The sequence below is a fragment of the Microtus pennsylvanicus genome, chromosome 2, assembly GCF_037038515.1.
Source record: "Microtus pennsylvanicus isolate mMicPen1 chromosome 2, mMicPen1.hap1, whole genome shotgun sequence".
NCBI lineage: Eukaryota > Metazoa > Chordata > Mammalia > Rodentia > Cricetidae > Microtus > Microtus pennsylvanicus.
In genome coordinates, this window is record NC_134580.1 from 14,991,771 (window position 1) to 15,010,040 (window position 18,270).

Here is an 18,270-nt window from a genome sequence, read left to right on the forward strand (position 1 = left end):
GGACTCTGTAACCAACAAGATTTATCATGGCTCATTCAATATCAGAGCTATTCCCAAGTCCAGGGATCAGCATATACATCACCTGTCTTGTAGTTTTTCTAGGTTTATTTCTGTATGTCTGTAGCCAAGATTTCAGAGGTCCCCCAATCAAATCTGGTCCCTATTAAGTTTGAACAAATTCACAGCCTTTCATTTCCTGTGAAAAAGAAAAGAATAACCTCTTCCTCAATGCAATACATTTTCTGATTTCCCTTTTAAAGTTAAGACATCCCCAAAGTATCTAGACTAGTTTAACTCAGCAGTTCTGTTTATAGTTCCATGTCTCTCAGCAGCTGCCATTTGCTCATCAGCATCTAAAAAAATTCAAAGTCACCAAAGCCGCATACAGGATCTAGGCTCCCTATGTAGATCCCATCTTGATGTGATTTATTCTTTTTATATTACACTACTCTTTCTTTAAAGACTTTACGTAATTATTTTAAAACTATTTTTTTCCTATGACCGTATATACCCATTTTCTTTTCTTTCTTAAGCACTTACTCATACTGTAACCTGTTTAAAGATTTTTCAGTCTGGATCTGTTTTTACTGTGCACTTGTAGCATTCTCTGACAGTGGGGGCCAAACCTTAGCCTGCTAAGTGGCGGCTAGGCCCTCTGTTGGTTGGCTCCACCCCACCTCTTAAGAGCTGAGCTTTGAGCCTGCATCCTGGCAGAGAGCTGCATTTAACTGGGAGATGCTTTTATCGGAGGACTGTATTTAACTGTCCCAGCTCTAGGAAGTTGGTGCCTGCATTGTGGCAGGTGTTTTTTTTTTACTTAGCTTACTCCTTCTATTTAGTGTGTTGACTGTTCAAGTGTTCTGCTTCACAGCAGCCCCTCTTAAAGGAGCTGTATGTATTTGTTTGTTTTTACATTGTTCTCAGGCCCTGTGTGGAAATTTGGGCCCCATATTGGACACCATTTGTAGCTGACATTTTCTTTGGGCCACCAAACAGCTCCCAAATAAAGACATAGAGATTTATTATTAATTATGAAAAGCCTTAGCTTAAACTTTTCCCAATAACTCTTTCAACTTAATTTAATCTGTTTCTATTTATCTACCTTTTTGCCTCAGGGCTTTTTACCTTTCTTTCATTCTGTATGTCTTGTTTTCCTGCTTCTTTTGTGTCTGGCTGGCTAGTCTCTCGTGTCTCCTTAGTACCTCTTTTTCTTTCTCCCCATTTTATTTTCTGAGCTTAAATTCCTCCTTTTACTTACTCTCTCTACCTGGAAGTTCTGCCTGTTCCTCCTCCCTTGCTATTGGCTGTTTAGCTTTTTATTAGACAAGTCAGATGTCTTAGGCAGGCAGGGTAAAACAGCAACACATTTTTACATAATTAAACAAATGCAACACATCTCTGCATAGTTAAGCAAATATTCTGAAACTCACAGGTATCCCTAGAACAATCGGCATACCCACCTTCCACACCAAATGGCCCTCCTCATTTCCAGAAAATCTGTTTCAGCTGGAATCTGTAATTCCCTGCACACCGATCCTGCTCTCGTGGTTTTCTTTTCCTTCCTCCGAGAAGGCAGAACTCAGGAAGAATCAAGATTTATCCTGGGACTGCATGTACCCCATCATTCTGTCTGAGTGAAGTTTGCCACCCAGTGTCCATGTATGCTGTGTTAACAGGTGAACAGTCACGCGTGGGTGGCTAAGAAGCAGGGACTCACTGTACAGAAAACTGCAACAGTACTGGTACCTGCTACAAGGACTCAGGGTTGTTTCTTCTGGAGGCTTGGCTACTCCTTCCCCATGCCTCTATACGGTAGGTCCTGCACTGGATGCTTGTGTCCAGAATGTTGAGAACAGCTGGTGGCTGTGGAAGACAGCTCTTTGTTGACTACTGTTCTTGATAGATAGAGGCTTTCTCCTTGCTTTCCCTTTGCTCACCAGAGTTTTAACTTAGGCTTCTTGCTTCAATAGATAGGGGCCATAGGTCATTCTCATTTATGATTTGAAGCTCTGTCTCTCTACTATCTTGGTGTAGATCACATTTCAAGGGTGCTCTCCACTGAGTGGGGGTGATTTTAGTGTGGGTATGGGATGGCAAGTGCATTTCCTGTGATGGCTTATGCCTTGTGGAGTTGGAAGACCAGATACACTTCTAGCATGAGAAGAGCCAGGTGTAGTGTGGTGTTCAAAGAGTGTGGCCAGGGAGCCTTGGCATGTCCAGTCTGTCAGCTCGAGCTAGACCCAGATTTCATACATAACCTGAGAGGCATGGGGCTTGGAGGCCAAGACTTATTTTCTTTGGGGGAAATTTTCCTTGTCATCCAGGAAGGCCAAGGCGTGTAAGCCCCTAGACAGAAAAGGAGCTAGAGCTACCTGCCATTGGTGCCAGTGACAGAAGCTACCTGATTTTCAGCACGAGGACAGGGAGACCTTTCTTTACCATCTGAACTATGCACCTGTCCCTCTTAGGCCATTGACTGTGATAATGACCATGAGTGAAGCTGCCCATGAAATGACATCTCTAGCAAACTCTCAAATATACATTTATTCATGTAAAACCGGAGCTTAGAGCTTTTGTCTTGCTGACCACTTGCTGCTGGGATGGTCAGCTTTCTAGATGCTGACTCAACCCCTTGGTGGCTTTGGGGACTGATGTCAAACACTGAGGCTGCCCAAGAATAACTATGCTGTAAGGTTACACTCCTAGAGGCTGGCTTGCAGTGGGTAGGTCTGTTGTGTGTCCCAGCATCTCTGGTGTTCTGGAGTTTCAGGTCCTGTGGCTAGGTCTGGGTGTTGCTGCCATGCCTTCACAGAATGGTCTGACCTTTGAAGCTCTGGGTTATATAGAAGGTAAATAGTAACATTCAGGCCCTGCTGGGGGCTTCCATGTGGGCATTCATTACATGGCACTTTGAAAATGCCCCATCCCTCCCTCCTCATCAGCCTTGGTCTTTTTCTCTCTGACTTAATTCATTTACCCTGAACTTGCTGGTCTGTCCACCTGCTGTCTGACCCTTCTGCTGACAAGGAGATCTTTTCCTATGTCTTGTTCCCTGGGTTCTGAACCTGGAAAGGAGACCAGAGTCTCATGATGAGGTACCACACTGTTTACCAAGGCCAGCAGTGGTTGCAGATGTTCCTTCTATATGTGCCATGCTCCAGGCACTGGGCTGCTTTGTGAGATACAGGGAAGTCAGGAGCAGGGAAGGCTGTGATGTGTGTGCTGAATCTGAAAGGCGAGCAGACACTGGCAGCAGGTGCGGGGAGGATATGGGTCTGGGATGCAGCTCAGCCAGGTTTGCAGTAGCTGTGCTCTCAGCTGACTTGTTCAGCAGAAGTGAGTGTATCTGGAGAACTTGGCTGCTTCAGCCTCTCTGCGGCTGTGTCAGGGCTGACTCTGAGGAGCTGACCTGTCATGTGTCTGAGGCTTTTATGCTTGTTTGTCTAACAGTTTCTCTATGTCTTCCTCAGTTTGATTTGGGTCTTCGCCTGCCATTTGGAACTGTCAGTCTGACAGAATGGGCCTGATCCTCTCTCACTTACAGTCTTGGGTTTCCTCTGAGCTGGACTCTAGTGAGTCAAGCCCCTTCCTTTGTGCCGTGCTACAGTGGGGAGTAGGTATGAAGTGGATGTAATGGACAGACCCTAAGGAGGTCCCATAAAGCTATGCCATGCCTACTGGTATTCCTGTCTCTATGTAATCAGCCTTTCTGTGGTTCTGTTGACTCCTGTGCCTTGGTGGCAGTGCTGGTGGATCTTTGTCTTATCACAACTGAGGTTCTACCTTGCAAAGTGGTGCTAGGCATGGTCCTTGCTCCTGACATGAGCAGCTGGTTGGAGAAGCCCACATAGTCAGGACCTGCAGGTGGCCTCAATCAGTAGGTAGCAGAGAGCTTTGGCCTTGGATCAGAGACCTGTAAACAAGTGGATCTTGACAACTACTTCATTCAGTGAAGCTGGAGCAGAGTCTTTTCCAGGCTAGCTCCTGAATGAAAACTCAAGTATGTTTGCAGATTTGTGAAGCCCCACTTCAAAACTGGACCACAAAGACTATGTTATCATCAGTTTGTGGTGTTTCTAGCTATATTTGTGGCGATTGTGTCTCTGGGCACCATGGGGAGGGACCTAAGAGGACCCCAGTGATCACTGTGTTCAGACAGCAGTCTGAGGGAGAGCTGAGGGAGAGCAGTCTGAGAGGAAGGGCAGCACAGAAGAGATTGAGTCCTGTGTGGGATTGAGTCTGTTCCTGAAAGCCTGAGCAGAAGGGTTTGCCTTAGCACCAAGGGGCACCAAGGGGACAAGCCCAGGCACTCCTCTGCCCAAAGCCACAAAGAAAGACAATTAAAGTACCCCAGGTGAAAACTGAAAAGCAAGAATTAGAAGACAAAATTTCAGCACCCAACAAACACAGAGTCCCAGCAGCACCTCCCAAGGGCACTGCCAAGCATGGCAGGGATGGTGATGATGGTGCAGGGATCTGTTGCAAGCCGGAAGTCAGTAAGAACTGAACCCTAGCCTGCACAGGGTTCACTGAGACAGTGACCCACGAAAGTCGGACTAGTTAAGACAGTGACACTGAGACAATAAGAAAATAGAGATCATGCCAAGCAGAGATGGAAGACGTCAGAATGGTCCCCGCTGAGTTTATGAAGATGAAGGCTGTGAAACAAATGTAAAACACACTGTGTGGGATTATGGGAGACTAGTCTCTGGAGAAACTCCACGAGCCCATGGGCACAGCAGCTGGATCTGTACAGAATGAATGAACAAGGAGAAAGACAATGGAAATGGCACCTGTGGCCTCACAGAAGGTTCTGGCAACTTATGTGCCTGTGATTGGTGTGCACTCTCGGGGAACAGGAAGAAATGTACTGGCTTATTGGCAAACATTTAGAAGCTGTTAAGTCCAGAGAATCACAGAGACAAGTGGAAAGTGAGCGTGAGATGCAAGACAGTCAAACCAAGTCACCTCACGGGAACAGTGCCTAAAACCACTGAAAAAGAAAACATGAAAGGGAACCAGAAAAGTGTCAGGGCCATGGCAGATGGCTTAGGAGCATCTCAGGCAGCAGCAGAGCCACATGTCCACCCCATTGAAAGGAGAACTCCAAAGCTGCTAGACAAAAATAGGCATTCCCAGAAATTGAGGCCAAATCAACATTCTTTAGATAAAAGTTAAGAGAATCCCAAAGAGATCAGGAAGAACTAGAAAGTTGAAACAGAAAAAGTGACAGTGGGAGATGGAGGCGAACCAAGAGAGCATAAAGACCATGCTGTCAGGAGAACAGACTGGTGTCCAAGGTCCTCATACTGCATGCTAGGCTGTGCGACGCACACAAAGGTGAACTGGCAAGGTACCTAGGCTGTATGGTGACAAGATGGCTGAGCTGTAACAGTGAGCTGCACAGGAAGCAAAGTGGAATCATATAGATATTGTGCATATTATAGGAAGACAAGAAGAGTGTGAAAGGTGAGTAAAGAACGACGGGACAAACAGAGCACCAGGAGGAATACCCCAGGGTCCCGCTCAGCACGTAGAGAAGTGCACACTGATGGCCTTGCATGCCAATCAAAAGGCAGATCTGTCAGACTGGACTAAAAAGTAGGATCTACCTATGTGATTCATGGGAGAAGTCCCTCTTGAAGACAAAGACACATGGTTTAAAGTAACATGAGGCTCACACCACTCTAAAAAAAGTGAAAGTCCCTGTCACAGTGAAACAGAGTTAATGCAGAATATAAATTTTCATATAGTATAATCATATGTGTACTTGAATCTGTGCTATAGAAACCTTTATATATAATACATAAAACATTTTATAAAAAGGTCATCTTATAAGAGCAAAAACTGGTCACCTGCCCCTACTACCAAGTATTACTGCATGTATTGAGTTTCAAAATATTCAGAACAACATTCCAAAGTTTAAGAAGAAATGGTTAATTTGTGTTAAAGTTGCAGATTTTGTTCGCTTCTCCTCAGACAGTAGAACAGGGTGACAGAGAACTAGTAAGGGCCCAGAGCATCTGAACAACACTCTCGGTAAACTGCTTGACTTAGCACTTTAAGATGTGTCCCTCACCACACCCATGTGCACGGCAGATGTCTCAGTGAGACTTAGAGGATTTAAGGAATATGAGGCATGCTCTCCAAGAACAATGAGCTGTTGTAGAAATCTCTACGATATCTGGGAGATGCCCCATGATTTCTAAAGCAACCCATATACCTGTAAGTAACCCTGTGAATATAGTAGAAAGCAACAAAGGATGCGAGGAGGTATTTTGAAGTGAATGGTCAGAATATTCAGACATACAGTGGGAGAGAATTTATTGAACACACACAAAGCAGTGCATAGAGGGAAACACATAGGTTCCTGAAGGAAACTCGAGTTATCAAATCAGGGACCTCAGCTCCTGCCCTAGGGAACTGGAGTGGGGAGTCAGATGGAGTGAATCCCAAAGTCTTGTTAGGAAGAATCAATACATGAATGTTTATAGCCAACTTATTGGGGGAAAGAAGCAGATGGAACAGCCACCACTGTGCAGTTCCCCTAAGCACAAAGATAGGGGCTGTTGCTCACATTTTGACATTATGCTTGACAATGTTATGAAGCAGGCATCTTTTTCTGAAAACAGAATTACACAGCTGACCCTCGAAGAAGTGAATGTTTTGAATATGCTCACATTCATGAGAGCAAGTGAGTTGGAGTTTGAATCTCCCTTCAGTGAAGATTGTAGGCACAGATGCCCTTCCTGGGAAATGTCCAGTAGAGCCTAGCTGATTCTGCATGGGCTCTGGTAAACTAAACAGGAGAACACACGTCACAGTTTACTCTGTAGAGTTGGTGTTCCTCTTCTCAAACCAAAGGTGTTTTTAAAGGAAGTACAGACCAGTGTCCTCTGAGAACATAGATGGGAAAATCTTGAACAGAACTTTTAGCAAATCCAATCCAACACTGTATTAAAAGAATAATATATCACTGTGACATGTGCTGTATCCTCGAATGCATGGTTGATTTAACTGTTGAAAAAACCTCTGATATAGTCCATTATGTTAAAATATCAAAAAAGGACAGAGCCATAAAATTATCTCAATGTGTGCTGGAGAAGCGTTTGACAAAGCCTAGTGTTCGTTCTTAATGAGAGCCCCCATTAATCTGGGAGTGGAGGGGAATGTCCTAACTCTGGCAGAGGGCTTCTGCAAAAGTCAGCAGCTGAACTCATACAGGCGATGCAAGTCTGAATGCTTTGTCCAGGCCTGTTCCTTCTTACTGTTTCTATTCAGCATGCATACAGGAAGTCCAGCCAGGACACACAGGCAAAACCAGCAAATAGAAGCACACACGGTATGCAAATGGCCCTCAGACTGGAAAGGGAGAAACGAAGCCCCTTCATCTCTTGAAAGCTGATGGAAGCAGTAAAAGAACTAACTAGAACCTGGAAGAGAGCTTCGCAAGGCTTCAGGAGACCATGCCAACACACAGAAATAGGGTTTTAACATAATAGCAACAAGAAATCAGCAATTGAGTAGGCTGAGAAGATAGCTCAATTGGTGGGTCTGAGTTTGATACTCAATCCACATGAAACGAATAGGCATCATGGTACATGCTTATAACCCCAGTGCTAGGGAGGCAGACAGGTTGACACCTGGGGCTTGCTGCCCATCTAGCCTACTTACTTGTTGAATTTCAGGCCAGCAAGAGACCCTATCTCAAAAATAACCAGGTAGATGTGATCTGGCATCATTCTAGGTTCTTCTTTGACCTGTATATATTTGTGGCTATGTGTGTGCCTATGCAAGTACATGCACAGATTTTAGCACTTGAGACTGAATGAACATCAGTGGTTATAGTACTATAAAAAATGTAGCATAAAATTTCAGGAATACTTGATGCAATCATCTTGAACATGAAAGCTACAAAATGTAGCCTAGAGAAATTCAGAAGACCCAATCATAGCCTCAAATACTCAGGTATTAAATAACATTTTCCTCTAATTAACCACACATTCAACACAATCCCAGTTAAGGTCTCAGCCTGCTTTCCTGCTGAAAAGGCAAGCTGATCTTTCAGTTCACGGGCAGACAGAGTCCCTGACATACCTAGACACATCCAGGAAGAACAATATGCCAGGCCTAGCTTTGGCTGAGTTCAAGAATGGTGATCAAGGCCATGTTTTATTGACTCTGAAGTAAAGAGCACTGGGATGGTAGAGTGTTTGGAAAGAGCCACACATATGGGCAATTGGCTTCCACTAAGGTGGGGAAGAAATTCAATGGCAGAACACACATACTGTGTAAAGGAACTTGCACCATGTCTTTGCCAAAGTTAAAAAGTGAGTGGGAATGAATGAGACACTTCAAACCTCGGGTTCTGTGGCTTGCAGGAACACAGCTTTTGTGCTGTGAAGTTAGGTATTGGAGTTGATATCTTAGAAAACACCCAAACAGAAAGCATTAAGGAGATTTGGACAAATATCAAAATTAAAAGTTGCTCTTCAGATGCTTCCATCCAGAGTGAACATAGCTGCCTTCCAAATGCTGCAGCCCCTGTTTGGACCTTTACAGTGTCATCTCTTGACAGTCGAATGGACAAGGCCTAGGGAGATTGCTCTTTTGGTAAGGTGCCTGTCATGTAGGCATGAAAACCTGAGTTTAGATCCCCCTCCCCCAAGTAAAAAAAGTAGGTGTGCTAGTGCGTGACTTTAATCCCAGGTATGGAGAAGTAGAGAGAGGCAGATCTCTGGGGTTCCCTGGCCACCCACTCTAGTTGAACTGGTGAGCTCCAGGTTTTACGAGATACCCAGTTTCAAAAAATAAGGGGGAGATGTGGAGTGGTGGCATGTGTGCCTTTAATCCCAGCAGTTGGGAGGCAGAGGCAGGGGGATCTCTATGAGTTCTAGGTCAGCCTGGTCTACAGAGTAAGTTCCTGGGCATCAGGCTACACAGAGAAACCCTGTCTCAAAAAAAAAAGCAACAAAACAAACAAACAAACAAACAGAAGAGGTAGAATGATTGAGGACACACCTTATAGTGACCTTTGACTTCTGAGTGTGCAAAATTCGTCAGCACGTGAAACAATTTGAATGGGGCTGCCTTCCAGCTGCCCTGTTCTCTGCTCCCTCTCTGCTGCAATCTTCACTGCTCTGGCATGGAGAGTGCAGTCAGACCTCCTGAGTGCTGGCCCTCCAGGAAACTCATGCTGCCTTTTCCAATGGAATCTGATTGGTAGTTGCTTTCTGGTGTGGTGACAGCCCTGTCTTGGAGGGACTTATTGAGATGCTTATGAGCACATCTGTGAAGCAAGTGTGATCTAATACCTCGTTGCCTCAGCTCTGTGTAGCTCCAGAAGAACCTGTATTTTAGATTATGTTACTGTCAAAAAATAGACCTTAATGCCTCTCCAGAGATGAGAAGATTGTGTGCTGTGGTGTCAGAGACATCCTGATGCTATACAGCGTGCCAGGAGGCTTAATTATATTCTGAGCTCATGCTCACTGGGATCCCAAGAGTGGGAGGTATTGTCTCCTTCCTGCAAGTCCCAGGACTGAGTATGCTGTGGCCCGTTTCTGGGGCCGAATTGCCTGCCTTGAAACATTGTGCCTTCTGGTTCTGACTGCCCTCACCAACAGTGTTGAGCACATAAGAAGACAACAGTTTTATGCTTGGTTGGCCATGCTAAAATGACTCTTGGAAGACCTGTTTTGAAGGAATGCATTTATCCTCTACCCTAAGGTCTGTTGGGGATATCTGCCCATTAGGCCATTTGATGGTGGCAAGAATCTTTACTCTCTGCCTGCCTAACCTGGTGTCTACCATATTCCTGATGTTATCCACCTAGAATTAGAGTCAGAGTTTACAAGTCATGGATGAAGTCACATGACCACCCTCCTCCCAGATGACAGCCACACTGTGGTACCCAGGCCATGTGCATTTCTTACTGCCTGCCTCAGAATTCATCAGTGTCCGCAGCTCTAAGGCTGGATAGCTCTTTGGAGTGGCTCATAAGATCCAGAAAGCACGTATTCACAGCTACAGTCTACTGTGGGGGTATGGGCCAGGGAGATTAACCCAACAAAGAGATGCATAGGGTAGAGGTGTGGTTCTACGGTGCTTCATCCCCATCCCTATGGTATCAGGACCACCACCTCTCCATTGTATCATAGTTCTAGCCTCCTAGGGGACTCCACAAAGTTGGCTGCTGAGAGCTCTGATGATGTACGTTGTGGGTGTGGCAAGTGCATTTTGGGTGCATAGTGGCACTCACCTTCCAGCTCCTCTCTCCTTTCCAGGGACCAACAAAGCTTCCGGTTTTAGGTGGCCAGCCACATCCCGGAACTCTTTAGTACCCACCAGGAACCCCACTGGTATAATGAGACCTTGCAAGGTTTTCATGGCGTCCTGTCAGGACCAGGCATAGGGTCTGTTGAAACTCATCACAGAGCAGGTGGCAGCTTCTGAGAGGCTGCAGATGCACCTCTGGGAAGCCAGCTTTTCTGGCTGTGCTGCTTCTGAGGGACGGAAGCCCCTTCAGCCTCTCTGGTCCTGGGATTAGCTGAGATTCAGAGCTCTTGGCTCAGGAGCAGCAGCGAGGATGTTGGGATTTCTTTCTTTGCCTGATCAGCACATTTCTGAAAATGGTGTTAAAATTTTTAAAATAAATCTCACTTCCTATTGATTTCCATTACAATTTCTGAGGAAAAGAATTTTTTTTCCAGAGGAGGTTATCTGACCGTTATTAGAGTGTAGTGTGTTTGTGGAAGTGTTGGAGCTCATGTGTGGCAGTACAGCTCACTTGTGCTCACAGGCACTGCCCCGCACTCTCATTTTCCTGAACCAGATTATCCCAGGAGCCAGATGAAGCCTGGCTCATGCTTTAGGGCTGGTCCAGCTGCCTTTCAGTCCATCCATTGGGCCTTGCTCCTCTCTTCTACCCTCTTAGGCCAGGAGGGAGTGAGAACCCCCTTCCTGGGCTGGAGCCCTGAGCTGGTAAGGTGTACTCCTGTTTACTCTTGGTAGGTAGACCGCTTTGCTTAGGCCTGGTCCCCAGAGCCCTGGTACTCACAGCCCTGATCTCTTGGGTCCTGGTCTCCTTAGCCCTGGTTTGCCCAGCCCTGGCCTGTGTGCCGCCAGAGCCCTTACTTCCTATTGGCCACCTTTGTTGACTCTTCTCCCACTTCCAGCCCTCCTGTCATTTTTCTGAGCACACTCTGCTGGAGGTTGATTCACTGGCATTGCTGAGAGCAAGCTTTTCTGGTCATTCTGGTGCGGGGGGGGGGGGGGGAGTTGCTGCTGTCATCACCTCTAGTGTGGCTTTGGGCTTCCTCTCTGGCTCTTGGTTCAGCCCCTTATCCTGTCACAGCAGGCCCCCAGGTTCTCTGGCTGGCAGGTGTATTGGGTGCAGCACCCATTTGGGACCTGACTTTTCGTGCTGTAGAGAAGCAGCTTCTCCATTGCAGAGCTCTGTGTTGACTTTCGGTTGCTCTTGCTTCTGTTCTTTTTTATCCTCCTAACTGATGAGAGGATTGGAATCTTTCCCTTTAATCAAAACCCATTCAAGCCAGACCCAACAAAAGTGGGCGGTGTTCAGTCTGCCCTCGGCTCAGCATGGGATTAAAAGATTTCTTTGTCAGGTATCTAAAAGTGGGCCATTGTGTGTGCTCTTTGCGCAAATAAATCTTTGTTGCCTGGTCCCATGTCAATACTGCTAACCTGTAGTGGGAACTCCAGGATGCAGTGTGCTTGCATAATTGGCCCGCATTTTCAGTCCTGAAGACTAGATGATTTTGGTGGAATTTCAGCCCATGGGCCCACTATTGAACACAGAGGAGAGCACTCTGCAGGCTGTGGCTACTGTCCCTTCTGATAGACTTTACAATAGTGCACCTTGCCCTGCCACACAGGACATGTTGGCTTGAAAGATGGTGGTAATTATATCTGCCCACTTGTTCATTATGCTTGAACCCTGATTACCAGTGAAATGAAAATTCTGGTTTTGGAATTATTGCTGACCAGATGAGATTCCTGTATCAGTGAGAGAGCGTGTGCTCATGGCCGCTTATGAAACAGGAGAAATGAGTCATTTCAGCACACACTGGCAGCTCTAATGTATGGAAGTCGGAAGTCATGCCAGAGTTTAGTGGTCCATCTTACACCACGTTTAAAATAGGAGTCCCTCCCTGAGACTCATTGTACACATTAGGAGCTGACTGAAGAGCTGGTGGCTGGTCCTCTTTATCATTCATTCCCCAAGTAGCATGCAGTCAGTGAAAAATGGCCACTTCCCTGTGAACAAGGACACTGCCCAGGTAGCTCCAGGGTGGACATTCCATCTGCTGGAGTCAGTGGTTTCACATGGCAGTCTTTAGGACACCCAGCAGAACATTGGCCGTAGACCCTCACAGAGGTCCTCATGGTCTCATGTTATGGTGTTTGCCTTTTAGCAAACTCAGGAGTTTAAGGTCCCATGCTGAGCAGGAGTGAAGGCCAAGTGCTCAGAAGCCTGGTGACATGGGCAGCTGAGAGGCTCCAGACTTGTTCTGCTTGGCTCTTGGAGGACAGGAGCAGCCTACCCTCCAGTGGCTGGGTTTTGAAGGCAGCCCTGTGTGGAAGGCCCCTTTTGTATTCTCGCTGTGGACTGATGCACAGCAGGCCTCCCCCTGTAGGGTGACCTGTGTCCTATGTGGTTATCGCTGTCTGTGTTGTCATTCTGCAAAGGGAAGTGACCACACCTGGGGCCTATCATGCACTCCTGGTAGAACCTGCCCCTTACCAAGTCAGCTTACCTGGGGGTGGGGGCTGCGGCTTGCTGGTCCCTTGAATAGGGGAAGAAGGTTGAGTTTTCCACTTTTCTGCTAGGTTACTCCAATGAGAGATAGTCCAGAAATATGTGTTTAATTTTTCAGAGCTGTTTCTGCCCAGTTTGTCTTAGGAAGGTGTTGCCTACTTCTGGGTTGCTTGTTAGAACTGTTTGTTTTCTAGGTCCCAAGAGTCTGACCTTCCCTGTGGGTGGGCTGCTGATACTAAAGGCAGCATGTGGCCAGCATAGCGGGCCTGTTCTTTCCCCTTTACCTTTTCTGAGCTCTAGCATCAGCTGTTCCTTTAACACAGAGAGTCTCCAAAGAGACCCTCTCTGCCCTTAGGAAAGCTGGGTCTAGCCGTGAAGACCTGACGGTGCTTATGGGCACCCAGTGAGTCATCTGAGGATGATGGAGTGGCTGCTGACCTCCGCGCTGTTGCCTCCAGGACAGCCGAAGAGCTGCTAACTAGTGAAGGTAGAGGTGAGACCGCTGTAGCCTGAAAACAGTGGATCACTGTGACTGGAAGGGGGCAGTGGAACTAGGGCACCTGCCCTCATTGCCTGTTCTTTCCTCCCCAGTGCTGCCCCCATCCCTGGGCCTCCCCAAGCAGCCACCCGCATATCCATGAAAGCTCGTTCCTTGTGCTCCTGTGTGGAAAGAACCTTGTTGAGTAAATTCAGTCATTTTCTAAATGCTGGTTTGCAAGTGTTCATCAGATTTGAGTTTCACATCAACTGTAGTGCCCTGCTTCAGTGCACTGGGCCACAGCCGAGGCTGCTGCTGTCCCAGCAGGATGTGTCCTTGGGGAACTGCACAGGTTCCTGGCATGAAGAGTCACTTGGGCCCTTGGATCTTTCTGTCAGTTTAGTAACTACAGCTAATTTCAGGCTTGAAGTAATTTTTTACCTATTTAGAATTTGGAAGTCTAGTAGTCCTGTTAGCACAGGCCTGTGCCAGACATCTTTAGTAAACAGAATCCAGACAAACTCCTGTGTGCAAGCTGAGCATCCGTAGTGACTGTCACCAACTGGCAGGGCTATGACGCAGGCAGTCCCACTGCCCAGCAGTATGGTAGGGTCTTTCTCTGCTGTATGTGGGACCCGGGTTCTTAGATCTTTTCCTGCAGAAGCAGCATGTGGCAGATATACAGGGACCGCAAGGTCTTTCTGCTTTTTAGTCAAAGAGCCCTTTCCTGGGGTCATAGGGCCATCACCCTACCCAGTGTCCTTTTCTGGGGGCCTCAGAGCCATCATTCCTCTTCCTGAACTCTGTCCTTAAAGTCGTAGGACAGTTGCTTTCTTAGTGCGTGCTTGCTCCAGCCTCCGTGAAGACTGGAGGGAACATGCCATTTTCATCAGCTCCACTCTAGTTATGCGCCACCTTGTTTCCACTCAGCTTGGATTGCCTTCTACTTCCCGGTATCAACAGTGGCTTTATCCCTAAGCTTTCTCCACCAGACCAACCTATATTAGTCTGTTTGGTGATACTATAATGAAATACTGGAACCTGCTTATTTATAAGAAAAAGAGGTTAATTTAGCTCAGCTCCAGAAATTCAGGCACAGGACACTGGCATCAGTTCACCTCTGATGAGGACAGGTGACATCACAGTGGTGATAAATTGTGAGACAGACAGCTCACTCTGCAGAACAGGAGCCAAAGAGGACAGAAAGCGACCAGGCTTTTCTTTTGTAACAGCCCTCTTGTGAGAACAACCAGGATGCCATGAGAACTACATTAGTCTTTGCTGAGAGCAGTTCCTTAACATAAGGACTCCTCCAAGGCCATAGTTCTTAAAGGTTTCACTGCCTCTTCCACTACGTACAAGGACCCAGCCTCCAGCACATGGACCCTGAGGGTTCAAAGCACCACCAAACTGTGACCCAGCCCCATGAGCATCATGTCCCAGCCTGCGTTCTGGTCAGCTGAGGACAGCAGTGAGCAGAGAGTGCAGGAACTGCCTTAGTGCTGAAGCCTTACTTTTCTAGGGTCAGCTCATATCATAACCTCTTGTGGGCCTGACTGCCTCCCAGTCACGGCAGCCTGGCTAAGTGTGTCCATTCTTACCCTGACATGCAAGGATCATTTGTGAGATGCAGGGCAGATGCAGGACAGGGTTTCTCCTTCAGTGTTTGGGAAAGTCTTTCTTTTGAGGCATAGCCAGTAGCTAGCTGGTAGGGGTTTGTGGCGACTAGTTTTGTATCAACTTGATACAAACTAGAGTTTTCTAAAAAGAGAGAACCTCAATTGAGAAACTGCCTCCATAAGATCTGGCTCCAAGGCATTTTCTTAGTGATTTATGGGAAGGGTCCAGCCTATTGTGGGTGGTGTTATCCTTGAGCTGGTGGTCCTGGGTTGTGTAAGAAATCAGGCTGAGCAAGCCATGGGGAACAAACCAGTAAGCAGGACCCCTCTATGGTCTCTGCATCAGCACCTGCCTTCGATGATGAACTGGGAGTGAAATAAACCCTTCTCTCCTCGTGTTGCTGTTGTTCATGATGTCCCATCTCAACAGTAGTAACTCGAACTAACAGGGTCCTTGCTTTGGGAACAGTTTGGAGCCTGGCTCTTTGGGAAGCCTAGTTTTTAGTTCTTCAGCCTGCACCTAGAGGCTGCCTGGTCTGCACAGGCACAGGTTTGCTAGGTCTGGGTGCCGGTGGGATGATACCTGGGTGAGGATGGAGTCTCCAGGAGCTCGATGGCCCAGTTCCTCATCTGTTTTAACCCCTTCACCCTAGAGACTGGCACTCACCTCTGGAGCCATGTGCTTCTTAATTTGTGCTCCCCATGCATATGGGTTCTCTTCTCTTCCTGGGTTTTGGGGTGTAAAGACCCCCAAATGTGCACATGCACCTGACACAGCTGTTACTCTTTGAATCATCATCATCATTACCATCATTGTTACCCTCGTTATTCTCTTTTTAAAAAATTACTCATTTTTATGTGTGTGGGTGCTTTGTATGAGTGTGCACCATGTGTGTGCCTGGTGCCCCATAGGTCAGAAAAGGATATGGGGTTGTGGAACCGGAACTGGAATGGTTGTGAACTGCCGTCTGGGTGCTGGACGTTGAACCCAGATCCTCTGTAAGAGCAATGAGTGCTCTTAACATCTGAGTTATCTCTCCAGCCCCTTATTTGTTTTCTTCTTGAAGAGCGAACTGTGGAGTCCTTTGTTGGTGGAACTGGTTCTTTTGCCCTGAGGCTCCCTGACAGCCTGTGCTTGTGTTGTGCAGAGCGAGTTCACCGCCATCTGGATGGGCACGAAGTGCGATACCTGCAGTTTGCCTTCCGCTGGATGAACAACCTGCTGATGAGGGAACTGCCCCTGCGCTGCACCATCCGTCTGTGGGACACCTACCAGGTGAGCCCCCACCCCATGGCCTTGTCCCCACCCTGCCTCCTCCTGTACTGGATTCCCTGCAGAGTATCCTCTCCATGCAACAAGATCTTTAAAATGTCTAGCCCTGGTGTTCCTGTCACCTATGTAGAACAGGAAGAGGACTTTATAACGTTCCCCTTGTCACCTGATTGCACACCAGCTGGTTGGCCACAGTCTCCCCATTCTCGCTGGCAATTTACATTTTAAGCAGAGTCAAACTCTGTGTGGCCAAGTAATCATGTACCTTCTGTGTACATCCGAGCAACTCTTCCAGAAGCTTCACACTCGGGAGGGACTCACACGTTGTCTGTGTTTTGAGTTACTTACAATAAAGATTTAAAGAAATCCTCTGACAGATGCAGCCCAATATGAAATTTTCCACTCTTCACCAATTTTGATGAAATTCATGTCTTCAGGAGATTGAGTTTTCCAGAAGAAGCCGCCTTGGCTCCCTTGAGTGTCCACTGCTTATTCTAGTCTCTTTTCATCCTGTGTATGAGGCCTGCTAAAGCTGACCTGTGCTGTGGGGGTGGGTATTGCCTTTCAGCAGCAGCCGTAGGCACCATGGCCCCGGGGTGAGGCATCGGATCTCCCCAGAGGGCAAGGAAAGAAGCACCAGGTTAGTTTTCTTCCTTACAGTAGAAGAGTCAAGTCCTCTCTGCTGTGAGAGCCCTTAGTGGGCTGTGTGCCAGGGCTTTGCAAAGTGGGCACTGCAATGGTGCTGGGGGCAGGGCTAGAAGACAGGGCTCCAGGTAGCAGGTGTCAGCACAAGGTGGCATGTGTCCAGGCTTTGGATGGGCACACACATGCATAAGGACATCGCACATGGGCACACAGAGCTTGGTGGAGGTAGGGCCCTTGCACAGCAAGACTAAGTCTTTAGGGTGTCTTTGGTTTAGCAACTCACAGGACAATGGGCGCTCATCTTTCCCACAGACCAGAGTGCTGTTGGGCCCTGTGTCTACTATCTCTGCCTGAGCTTGGAATCCTCTTGGATGATAGCATCACCCTTTGTTCTAGATGCTGGTGGTGTGTTGTGTGCCCCACACTGGATATATGGGTTTTGTGGATATCTGTTTTGTTTTTTTCCCTAGTACTTACTATGATGGTTAGTTTGGTCAACTTGACAGGCTCTAGAATTACCTAGAGGTTAGCCTCTAGGTCTGCTGGTGGGGGTGTTTACATTAGGCTAGTCTCTGGGCAAATCTATGAGGATGTATATAGGTTAGGTTGAGGTTGGAAGACTTACCCCAACTGACAGACTAAATGAAAAGGGAATGGTGATCTGAGCCCCGGCATCCACTGCTCTCTGCTTCCTGACCACACATGCCATGTGACTAGCCCACTCCTGCCACTGAGACTTCCCCAGCCTGGTAGCCTGTCCCCTTGAACCGTGAGCCAGAGCAAACCCTTCCTTCCTCAAGCTGCTTTTGTCGGGTGTTTCACTGAGCAATGAGACAAGTGCTAATATGCATACGGTATCAGAATCGCCCGACTGTGTGCTCTGCCGCCTGTGTTCTGGGGTGCCGTCACGGAGGCATGTGAGATAATGTTCCGTGGACTGTGTCGTTGGCTGCTTTTGATGGCAGAGCATGCTCTTGATTAGTAGGTTTTCTATCCAGGACTTGGCAACTGTAGAATTCTCATTCAGTAATATTAACTGGGAAATAAAGCCTTACCTGGAGCTGCTTGGCTAAAGTAGCTGTCAGTCGGGTGCATCGATTGGCTCTCTGCTTGGTGACAGGAAACAAAACCTAATATCCTGTAAATTGCAAATGCTCTCATTCCCGTGATTGCTTAGGCCATTCATGACCCAGGCCCTGCTCATTAAGCTCAGAGTTCCTTGTAATTCTGTCCCATTATGAATAAGGCAGGAATTGAGTCAATCACACCTCAGCAGACAGAAGACGGATCAGCTTGCCAGTGTCCTACACTGTTTCCCCGAAGTGCTCAGTTGTCATTCAGTCTTTGAGTATACTCATGACCTATTCATTAATTTTCCTGCAATTTAATTTCGTCACAAATTAACTCATTTGTACCATGAGCTCATTCTTGAACTGACCTGATCCTGGTCATAAGCCTTTTCCCCATCTTAAAA

The 18,270-nt window shown here is 47.2% G+C and overlaps 1 protein-coding gene across 1 annotated transcript in view; it reads left to right on the forward strand.

Moving 5' to 3' along the window:
* Tbc1d22a (TBC1 domain family member 22A) overlaps positions 1-18,270 on the forward strand; it is a 288,481-nt gene that overhangs the window by 172,491 nt on the left and 97,720 nt on the right. The window contains exon 11 of the mRNA XM_075960266.1: positions 16,027-16,154. Within this exon, the coding sequence (XP_075816381.1) occupies positions 16,027-16,154 (128 nt within the window). The remainder of the gene's footprint in view (positions 1-16,026; positions 16,155-18,270) is intronic.